This window comes from Coturnix japonica, chromosome 9 (genome assembly GCF_054131305.1).
Source record: "Coturnix japonica strain WE chromosome 9, WE-NBRP24, whole genome shotgun sequence".
Classification (NCBI taxonomy): domain Eukaryota; kingdom Metazoa; phylum Chordata; class Aves; order Galliformes; family Phasianidae; genus Coturnix; species Coturnix japonica.
The window spans coordinates 9117724-9128395 of NC_140671.1; the positions used below are offsets into that span (position 1 = coordinate 9117724).

At 52.3% G+C, this 10672-nt stretch overlaps 2 protein-coding genes across 12 annotated transcripts; one reads left to right on the plus strand and one right to left on the minus strand.

Moving 5' to 3' along the window:
• Positions 1–192: 192 nt before the first annotated feature.
• On the minus strand, positions 193–4096 carry P2RX6 (purinergic receptor P2X 6). Of its 7 annotated transcripts, none has more exons than XM_085508707.1 (13): positions 3961–4096; positions 3740–3890; positions 3473–3646; positions 3285–3385; positions 2739–2814; positions 2485–2578; positions 2215–2295; positions 1964–2105; positions 1641–1750; positions 1392–1485; positions 1213–1278; positions 882–959; positions 193–595 (listed from the first exon to the last, which is right to left on the minus strand). In XM_085508707.1, the coding sequence occupies exons 5-13, from the start codon at positions 2785–2787 to the stop codon at positions 503–505; spliced, it is 807 nt and encodes a 268-aa protein (XP_085364833.1). In that variant the 5' UTR covers positions 2788–2814; positions 3285–3385; positions 3473–3646; positions 3740–3890; positions 3961–4096; the 3' UTR covers positions 193–502. The 7 variants fall into 7 exon arrangements, with proteins under 7 accessions (XP_085364833.1, XP_085364837.1, XP_085364835.1 ...); XM_085508711.1 differs by having other exon boundaries at positions 1653–1750; positions 3575–3646; positions 3961–4079; XM_085508709.1 differs by having other exon boundaries at positions 3575–3646; positions 3961–4049.
• Positions 4097–4101: 5 nt separating this feature from the next.
• On the plus strand, positions 4102–10395 carry LRRC74B (leucine rich repeat containing 74B). 5 transcript variants are annotated; one of them, XM_085508700.1, is made up of 9 exons: positions 4102–4290; positions 5112–5244; positions 5821–6027; positions 6906–7015; positions 7401–7516; positions 7924–8002; positions 8099–8194; positions 8577–8724; positions 9567–10395. In XM_085508700.1, exons 1-9 carry the CDS (start codon positions 4102–4104, stop codon positions 9932–9934), a joined length of 1446 nt encoding a protein of 481 aa, XP_085364826.1. In that variant the 3' UTR covers positions 9935–10395. The 5 variants fall into 5 exon arrangements, with proteins under 5 accessions (XP_085364826.1, XP_085364830.1, XP_085364829.1 ...); XM_085508704.1 differs by having other exon boundaries at positions 8577–8751; positions 9567–9668; XM_085508701.1 differs by lacking the exon at positions 4102–4290 and adding an exon at positions 4880–5006.
• The last annotated feature ends 277 nt before the right edge of the window (positions 10396–10672 follow it).

Sequence of the window (10672 nt, forward strand, 5' to 3'; positions counted from 1 at the left end):
AATGTGCTTCTGAGCACTCTTTCCTAGGCCCTGCAGTTCAGGAGTTCCCTGAGCTCTGCTCCCAGTAAAGGGGTAGGTGTCCATGCTGACCCCTGGTAGGGCAGAGCTGGGGTGTGCAGGATGGAGGTGCACCTTAATGACCATGCAAAGGATACAGGGCTCCAAGGGAAAGAGCAGGGCCAGAGCCACCTCCCACTTTCTGAGAACAGCTTTATTTCAGTGCATCCCTGCTTTCCACAGGGCCAAATGGAAAGGGAAGAAGCGCAAAGTGCTTTAAGCCTCCTATGCTGAGCATGGACTGACCCCATCCCAGTGAGCCCCAGCCCTGACAGCAGCTTTGCAGCACTGCCCCAGAGCTTCATGTTGTGTCAGGAGGACTCTCCATATACTCTCCATGTACCAAGGACTCCTTCAGAAGTGCAGCACCCATCCCCAGAGCTCATCCAGAATTGGGCCTCCTCCTGCAGGGCCAAAGCTGTGCCCCATCACATCTACCTCCAAGTCACTCCACTGTGCATTGCTGAGCATCCCCCAGGTCCTGGCCAGCCTTCTGTGCCTCAGTTGTTGCTTCTTTCTTACCTTTAGGAGGTTTTGCCTGCAAAGCAAATAGGGATGTTTGCTACAGCCCAGGGAATGCCCAAGTCCTGCCCTGAGCTGGCAGCATTTCTGCTCTGATAGGGAATGGAAGGGCTCTGATAGGCTCTGGAAGGGCTCCAAGTCGACCAGTGCCAAGCAGACATCATACACAGCAAGCAAATCGACAGCACTGACACAGCTCCCAGATCTGGTGAGCTGAGTTACAATCAAAGGGCAAACAAAAAGCAATGAAATCAGCTCACAAAACCTCAGCTCTCCCACATGGCCCTGCAGCCCAAACTCACCTCCTCAAACTTCTCCTTCCAATAGAGGTCGGCCTTCGCATCCAGGTAGAGCAGAACCAAGTCACAGACCATGGTGGCCTAGAGGGGGACAAATGGAGCCGGTGTAGGAAATGCTGCGGGTTGGGGATGGTAGAGGGGAGAGCCACCGTCATAGCCATGCAAGGGACAGGGAAATGGGGGCAGGGAGGGACCCCATTACTGGGTCAATGGCAGCACGTGCCAGGCATGCTGCACCAGGCTGCTCATCAGGCTTCCCTGAAGCTCAGAAGCTGCAGCTGAGCAGCAAATCACAGCCCACAGATGAGAGGAAAAGAGCATCTTCAGTACTCACAGTTCCAAGGAAGGCGATGCCGGTGCCAAAGCTGACAGCAGCAGGAATTACACCGAACTTCCCAGCCTGATGAAAACAAGGGGTGGAGGAGAGAAGGCAGAGAGCAGGGAGAGGGCTGTGAGGAGCCCATAGGGGAGCTGCAGGCAGTGACAAGGAATGGGGGGGGGAGGTTTGAGGACCTGGCCGTGCACAGAGATGTCAAAGCGGATGCCATAGAGCTTCAGCAGGCTCCGGTAGTGCTGCCTCTGCGAGTCCCAGTAGTAGGAGGCTGTTCTGCAGAGTCACACAGGACTCAGCCACTCATCCCTGCACCCAGCCGGGCTCAGTGTGGGCACAGCTGGCTTATTATGGTCCCATCTGCTCTGCTGCCTTTGTCAGACAAAGCGAGCTCCCAAGTGAGAGCAGCGCACCCAGCCCAGCACCCTCACCTGAAGTTATACCTCCTGTCCAGCAGGATGAAGGAGTAGCGTGGCTGGCAGTGGGCAGCAGGTTGGTCCAGGTCACAGTCCCACTCAATGCGCACACTGATGCTTCCTCCCTGCAGCACACCAACACACGTTAGATTCCAGGGACTGGAGGTGTCATAGAATCACAACACACCTGAAACAAAAGAGACCTTAATGCCCCCCAGCCCCAACCCCTGCCCTGGGTTGGTTGCCCCACACCAGATCAGGCTGCCCAGGGCCCATACAGCCCAGCTTCCTATGGGGAATTAGCAATCATCTTCTATGCTTGAAAAAGAAGCAAATACCAGCAGTGCGAGGGCCCCAAAGGTCTCCCCAGCTGCTTCCACCATGTCACGGATACGGAACACAGGGCAGGAAGGATTGAAAAAGGGATCGTATACACAGGTCTTGAAATAGGTGGGGTCATTGGTCTGCAGTGTGTTGCCCCTGAAACAGGAGGAAAAGAGACAGGGTTGGTACGTGGCCCCTGGTATGAGCTGAGCACAAAGACTGGGCCAGGCAGCACACAGTACGGGCTGGAGGGTGTCACACTTACTTGGAAAAGTTAAACTTGGTGAAGTTGACAGTATTCTTTATAAAAAGGGTGAAATTCTCTGCCTCGGCCAGAAGAGGCTTCCTGCAAAACAACAAAGCCCTGGGATTTGGGCTACAGTGGCAGTAATCAAGGACTAAGAATGATGGAACCATTAAGGAAAGACCTTTAAGTTCACTTGCTCCACCTGCCTGCCAACCAACTACATCCCTCAGTTCCACATCTCCACCTCTTCAAACACCTTGAGAGACCATCCCCAGCCCTGTGCTGTACCTGGGCAGGGTGTCATTCTCCACTGGGCACCAGCCAAAGATCTCACAGGTGGAATGGCTGCTGTTGAACATCACACATTTTCCAGTCTTAATCCCTAGAAATGAGGTGACACGAATCACACCATGATCTTCAAGGCTGTCTCTACCAGCCTCCAGTCTCTATTGCAAAAGGGCACTGAACTCAGGCAGTGAGGCATCATTACAGAGCTGGAACTGAACAATTTTCATCTGCTTCTTAAGCAAAACATGCAGTACCATTGCCATGAACCACCGGGTTTCCCATAGGACAGTCCACATCTTCCATGCAGATCCCATCCAACACAGAGGGGCTCTGAAAGAGGCAGGAGAGAAATGATCAGCGCCGCACAGCCCCTTAAGGCTCACAGCCATTCACCCACATCTCCATACATGCCCCAAATGCTTCCAAACCAGCAGCACAGCTCCCCTCAGAGCTGGGAAATGGGATTCCCCCATACAGCTTCATGGTTGGGTTGGAAGGGACTTTAAGGCCCACCCAGTGGTTATATGTGAAGAGGTGCAAACCTTGGGAATTCAGCTACTGGAGTCCATGGCAGTGCTATAGAAAACCTGAATCTGGATGAGATTCCTTCAACATACCCTTCCTAACACCTTCTAATATGTCAGCCCTGAAAATCTACTGGTGACGGTGCTCTCCATGGGCACAAATAGAGCCAGGTTACATGTGCCACAGGGTACACTGAGAGATGGGACCTGCTGTGCAGACACCACTGAAACTTGAGGGCTGAAGGTTTTATTGGTGAGCACAGAAAGCAAACGTACCTGGGCAAGAGAATGAGTTTATTCTTCATCCTTATCACAAACAGCTGCTGATTCTTCAACAGCTGCACAGCCATGCACTGCAGCCAGGAAGCAAAGCCAGCCTCCTCGGAGAGCAAAGCACCAACAGCATCAGGTAGGTGGGAGCAAACAGGGAGGTGGTTTCGTGCAAGGTCTGACACCCATCTCACCTCCCTTTGTGAGCAACATCCCAGTGCTCCCTGAGCTCCTGCAGCCCAAGGTTGTGCCCTGGGGAGCCGTGCCATGCACCGTGCTCCACAAGGCCTGCTCACCTCGGGGCACGTACCCTGAACCTGTTTGTCCGTCACAATGAAGTTGGTAACCAAAAAAAGCACGTTTTCTCCCTGCGAGGCAAAAGGACACATTCAGCACTGCTCTATTGCGACCCCTCCAGCATTGCTCTATTGCGACCCGGGTCCGAATCCCGGCTCTCCAACCTGCGGGGGTCTCGAGAAATCCGCCGCGTCCCAGAGCCGCCTCGGTGCGTCCCCCGCTCTGCTGACGGACGCTCCCTTCAGTTTAGTGACGACCGAAACGTGAGGAGCGGTATCGGTGTCCTGGTAACCCCTCCGCACAACAAACACCCACCTGCGGACGGGCATCGCGGTCAGCCCGGCTCGGAGCTGCGGGATAAAGCAGCGTTGCGATGCGGCCGTACCCCAGCACGTAGCCCAGCACGGCGAGCTGCAGCAGGCGGTGCAGCAGCCCCACGCGTCTGTTCCGAGTCAGGGCGAATTTCTCGGTCTTATAGTCCAGCAGCGCCCCGCACAGCGAGGAACCTCCGCCGCGCAGCATCGCCATGGAGACAGCGAAGGATGCGGAGATGGCGGAGGACGGGAGCGCCGCGTTCCGCTCTTGTCCCGCAGGTCGGGAGCGCAGCTCGTACCTGGCGGCGTGCCGGGTCTGCGGCGTCTGCCCGGCATCCTGCCTGCTGCCCGGCCCGAGCGGCCCTGCGCTCCTCCTGCGGCACCGCGGGGTGGGCCCTCGGGTGAGGGCGTCGTTCCCCATCCCCGCTATGACCCCTCTCGTTACCCTCTCCCATCTCCAATACCTCCCCCCCATCCCATCATTAACTCACCACCCCCGTTATTCCTCCTCCCACCATCTTCCCCCATCCCCATTATTCCTCCCCTTGCTGTCCCCCCATTAGTTATACCCCCCCAAACCCCCATTCCTGTTATCACTCACCACCCTTTATACCCCCATCCCCCTTATTCCTCCCCTCATTATTCCCAGTCCTTTAGCCCTTACCATACCCCCCCATTACCTCCCCATCCCTATTATGCTCCCACCATCCCTTATATCCCCTCCATCCACCCCCACCCCCACTGCTCTTTCCAACCTTCCCCTCTCCATTACCCTCTCTTCCTTATTCCCTCTCCATTACCCTTTCTTTTTTCCCCCTCCAGCCCCCTTGTTCCTCTCTGTTGCTCTCCCATCCCTGTTATACTCCCCATGATCCCCCCCACCCCAGATTGCACACCAAGACCCCAACCTTATCAGCCCTTCCTTCCTGGGGCTGCTGGTTCTGCCCTCCAGGAGTCAGAGAGCCCATTTTTGTGACAGGGAGGTGTTGAGGACCCACCTCCTGCTTGTCCTTCAGTTCAGAGACATCCAGGTTGGGCACCTGGATCTGGGGAGCAGAGTTGCACAGAATGGCTTTGACTGGAAGGGACCTTAAAGCCAATCCATCCCCTTTCACATGTAGGGATGCCTCCCATCACATCAGGCTGCTCAAACCCCATCCAGCCTTTCCCTGAGCATCTCTATAGATGGAGCAGCCCACACCAAGGCCTTTTTTTGTTGCAGGGTGCCAAGGCATTGGCTCTTTCCTTGATGGCCAACACCTCTGTCATCTCGTTAGACCTGGGTGACAATTGGCTGCTGGGAGAAGGAACAGCTGCAATAGCAGAAATGCTGAAAGAAAACTGCTCCATTTCAGGTTTGTGTCATCCTTCCTGCTGTTCCCCACTGGCAGTTTTGCTGGAGAGGAAGAGATTGCACTGTTTTCTTTGTGGTCTTAACCAACCCCCCTCTTACAGCAGCTCTGAAGCCTCTCCAGAGGCTAGAACTTCTTGTAAGCCAAACTGGTTGCAGCCCTGTAGGATATATTATTCACTAAGAACAAGGTCAGTGTAGACAGCTGAGAATAGAACAACAGCTTTCAGCTGAGGCTGCTCTAATCTGCTTTGTCAGGAGGTAGCCACAGATGGAAGCATCAAGCTTGGTGCTGTGAAACACTGAGGAACATGGGATCTTGTTTTCCTTCTCTAGTGGCTGAATTCTGTAGTAAACATTTAGGGCTCTATTAATTCTGTGCTAGGGAAGCTCGTTCTATATACAGGTGGACAGAGGAATTCAGGTTTCTGTTTTCTCTGTTAGAATACAGTGTTAGAGCAGTTCAGTCTTTCTTACATTCTGAGCCTGGCACTGCTTCTCCCATTACAGTATAGAGGCAACTCTTTGGCTTCTGCTATGGTACCACCTGATGACCTGATCAGGTTTTTTCCTTCCCCAGCTGTCGATTTATCTGACAACAAAATGGGCATTGAAGGAGCTAAGGCCATTTCTGCCATGCTTCTACAAAATACTACAGTTCAGGTCCTCGGCCTCTCAGGAAATGAGTTTGATGACCATGCAGCAAAGTATTTAGCAGATGCCATCACAGCAAACAGCAAATTGGAAGTCCTGGATCTGAGTTATAACAAGTTGGGTGACAAAGCAGGTAAAGCACTGTCTGAATGCCTCGCATAGTGAGGGGTGCTGCAGGGGTTTGCAGGGAAGCTCATTGAGTTGCTTCAGACCGTTGGGGAGCACTTGTGCAGGACGTTCCTTGTGATCTCAGTCCTTAACTCTTCATCCTTTAAGCTCATTTACTTTGGTTTGCTTCACAAGAGATGGATAAGCAACCATAGTCCTCATCTCTTCCAGCCACCAGCTCTCCTCCTCCTCCTCTCCCTTCCCATTATTACTTATGAAGGCTTCAATGCATGCTTTCTTCTCCACCTCTGTGCTTCTGACCTCCTGTTGCCTTCACAAACACCTCTCCTGTATTCTGTTCTTCAGCCATAGCCGTGGCTCATCACTGGCCTCATTTCTTTCCTGCCCCATCAGACACTTACAGAGCATTTGTTGGGAAAGTCTGTCCAGGTCTCAGAGCTGCAGGGCTGGCTCCTCTGCCACCAGCAGGCTGCAGTTGGATGGAGGCCAGTTGGAAGAATGAGAGATGCCTGTGGGATGCTATCTGCTGCTTGGTGTCAGCTTTCAGACTCACATGGGGCTGGAGAAGGGGGTTGTGCTGTCAGCTCTTCAGGCTTGAGCTGCAGACCATGGCTTTATTATGGGCTGATTAGATTTCCTCTTCCATGGCCTGTGTTTGCAGCCTGCAGGTGGAGAACACATACACTTCTATGGCCTGGCAGCTGCTGCTCTGTGTCTGGGCTAAACAAGGTATATAAGATAATAACATATTCTTGTTCTGCTCGCTTGCCCAGATGGAACACAGACAGTGGCAGAGAAATACCTAAACTAACCCAAGCTCCCTGCTTTGCAAAGCAGCTGTTTTAACTCTCCAGCTGTTTGGCACTGTGTGTTTTACTCAAGGTGAAGTTCTTGGAGCAGCAATAGCAGAAAACATTGGATTAAAGGAACTGAAAATCAGCTGGAACCATTTCCGCAGCGAGGGGGGAGCTGCTTTGGCCAAAGGCGTGGGGGTAGGAAATGTTTTCACTCCTGTTTTAAATGCTGATGTCTCATGTGAAGCTCTATCTGTCTGTATGAGCATCCATGTCATCATGTGATGTCTGTCCACCAGCCATCTATGATCTGGGATCACACAGACCTTGGAACCCAGACAGTGAAATCATTCCTTGTTTACTGACACACTTACATATGTTTTCATTTCTCCACCTCCAGCTCTTTCCCTTTTTGGAGTCCAACTTGGTATCATGAATGCTTTGAATTGTTTCATTGCGCTTCTGGTTCACAAATCAATACAGAAGTTGCTTTGTAATTCCACATCCAGTTCTTACTCTGCTCAAATAAAGCAGCTTCTTTTAGTAACTAGATTTTAAATTGAATGTCTATGTTGTGCCACAGGCAAACGTGTTCCTTAAGGTGCTGGATGTTTCCTACAATGGCTTTGGCAACAGTGGAGCAGCTGCCTTGGGAGAGGCTCTGCGAGCCAACAATGTGCTGGAGGAGCTCAATGTAAGGTGAGTCACTCTCATCCTGTATGAGGTGTATGAGAGAAGGATGTGATGTTTGGGGTAAGGATTGGACCGTGGCCTCTGTTCAGCTCATGACCTGTAGGGAGATGTGCTTAGGGCTGGAGTGGTGGTGAAACAGCAGTGGAAACAAGGTGGCCAAGATGCTGAGACCTCAACAAGTTTGTGGTCATTAATATAACTGATGGAAGTGGTCCCAAGAAGAGCAGACAAAGATGGTAGCAGGGAACTGCCATGAAGTCCCTCCAGGCTTGTTTTCAGCACTGGGTGCAACAGGAGGTTACATATCCTTTGCCGGAGCACTGGGTGCAGCATCATCTTGTATCAGCCTGGCTGTGTGGGCATGGAGGTCCTGCAGCTCAGCATTGTGACTCCTGCCATCCATCTGCTTTCAGCAATAATCGTATTTCAGTGGAAGGAGCTCTGCGACTTGCAGCCGGCCTGAGAGCAAACAAGACTCTGAAGATCCTTAAGGTAACTTTGCCACCAGGAGGCTTTAACGTGCAGCTGTATGTTGGGGATGGGAAGAGCTGTTGTGCATCCTCCTGTTGTTTTCATTCTCAACTTCAGATGAGCAGAAATCCCATGCAGAACAAAGGATGCTGTGGGATCCTCAAAGCCCTACAGGCAAATTCTGGCACTGGGATGGAGATCCTGGACCTGCCTGTGAGTGTGACAGCGGAAGGAAGAGGGAGGGGAGGGAAGAAGCTGAGTGTGTGGATAACAAAGCTCTGCCAGAGGGGTTTATGCACAAGACATCTCATGTGGTTCACCAAAGAGCATTGCTTTAGGAATAGAGGCTTTCTTTCGTCTGGTAACTGCTCAGTGCCCTTAGGGCCAAACAATTAGCAAGTCCTTTAATTTCTAGAAAGGGAAAACCCACATCTTGCATTGATTCTTGTGCTGCTTTGTCACCTCAGCTCTTCTCCTTGCCCAGGCAGCAGGATGCTGCTGCTAATGAACCTCACCCCTACCTGTAATGTGGGCAGCCCCAGGGAGGGTGCATCACACCATGCACTTGTTTACCTGCAGTGATTCTCCCCTTTAGGACACTGCATGGAGCAAAGAGTTGGCAGAGCTTTGTGAGGCTGTGCAAAGGCTTCTCCCAAACCTTCATCTGCGACGTGGTGGAAGCATGAAATTGCAGAGGAAAAGTCTGTTGGCTGTTGAGCTTTGGCCTCAGCCCAAAGTGTTGGGTAATTCCCATAACGCTGTGCCTTAATGTGAGTCCCTTTGAGGCTGCTGTCTGTCTGCTCACCTTGCTGCATGTTCCAGCAGAAGCTTCCCCGTGGATGGTGGGCACAGGGCTGGGGGGTCACCACATGCCATAGGATGCCACAGGGGAGTCTGTGCAGCTCAGGAGTGCAGTGTGCTTACCTAGCAAGCGATGTCTGTCCAGAGCTGTGCTATGCACAGATGTTTGCTGTCTTCAGCTGCCCTGCAAACAGCCAGCATTGCCTTTGCTGGACTGGCTGTCGGATGCAGTGGTGACTCATTTTCAGCTGCTTTCTTCCCCAGCTCCTTGGCTTTGTGAGGAGCTCAAACTCCCCAGGGTGCAGACCCCATCTTAGGTCACGCCTGGTGTTATTTCCTGGATGTACGCTCCTCCTTTTTTGAGTTTCACATGCTACAGGCTGCCTGGAAACAGGACAGGCACTCAGCAGTGATTCAGCACTGACAGCAGCACGTGGCTTTAACCCTTTCCCTCTCCTTGCAATGTGTCTGCCATCACCCAGCAGCACCAAAGGCATCCTCTGTGTGCTGCTGGGGAGAAAAGAACTCTATGCCATTACATGGATCTAAATAAATAACACCTGTGCCCATGATTCCACTATTCTTACCATTCCGAGAGGTCTCTTGCATGTTTTAAGCTCTGTAAATACAGGTTGTTGGCATTACTGATCATTTCCCCTTTGTTACTGGGGCAGCTTTTGTTTTGATTAGGCTTTGCTTGCAGCTTTACTCCTCTCCACCTCATTGCAGCCCAGCAGCCTGTCTCCTTGCAGCACTCCTGGTCTGCTCTGATTGCTTCTGGCAGGTGAACCTTCATGTTCCCAGCAGACTCATGGGCCCCTTCCACGTGAACCAGCTCTGATGCAAGTCATGCTGGTGAGCACAAAATGCTCAGCTACTAATAAGGATCATTTGGGGCAGGGCTGGAGCAGGGCAGCCTGCAGCACGACTCCAAGCTGCTCCACCAGCACAGGGGAATGCTTTTGTGAGTGCTTTCACCTCTATTGCAATACTCAGCCTGATTTCCCCATGCAGGGGATGAGGGAATGCATTCACCTGGAGGTGATGTGCCAGTTTTCAACGTCCTGCCTTTTTCAGGCCCAGGGAAGGAGGAGATTAATTGCTGCTGGGGCTGAGCACAGTGCTTACCTCATCCTCAGGCTGTGTGCATAGGAGGATGGGAGGCTCACGTGGGAAGATGAGCGGATCACTTGCAGCTCCTCTGTGCAGGGGGGGAGGGTAGCAGGTGGCAAAGAACCACAGGGTTGAAAAAGACCCCAAAGTCTTTTTCACCCCAGTGCTGCAGCACTCCCCATTGCAGCGGGGATGCTCACCCATGCAGCAGCCCCATGCACAGCCTGGCCCACAGTACGTGTGAGCTGCCCCGTGACCTCCAAAGCCGTGTCAGTTTTCCAGAGCCCTTATACCGCTCTGACCTACATACCTTACCCTGCAGCATTGCAATTAGACTGATCTCCACGCAATCCAGCCGGGCTGATTAGATCACTTCCATGAGCCCCAGAAAAAAAGGCTGTTTCTTTTACGGGACAAATCATTGTAGGATTGCTCCTTGGTTAGCTGTGGCTACTGAGAAAATAAATGGCTTTGAGCATTATTGGGTGGACAATTTAAAACCAATGAATACATATTCTGCATAGGGCGCATTACCTCAGCAGGATGTGGGATGGAACAGAAGAACCAACCAATCCTGTAACCCTGGGTATGGGCTCTAACCAACCCAATGGTGCTGCAGAGGGCACTGCTCCTCCCAGGCTGCCACTAATCACATCTCCATCCTTAATTCCCTGCAGCCACGTCAACTCCCCACCCACACACAGCCCACGTGGTCCCCACGGCTGCTATCACTATTACAGGTGAGCACTGTTTCTCTGTGTTCTTACAACTGCATTT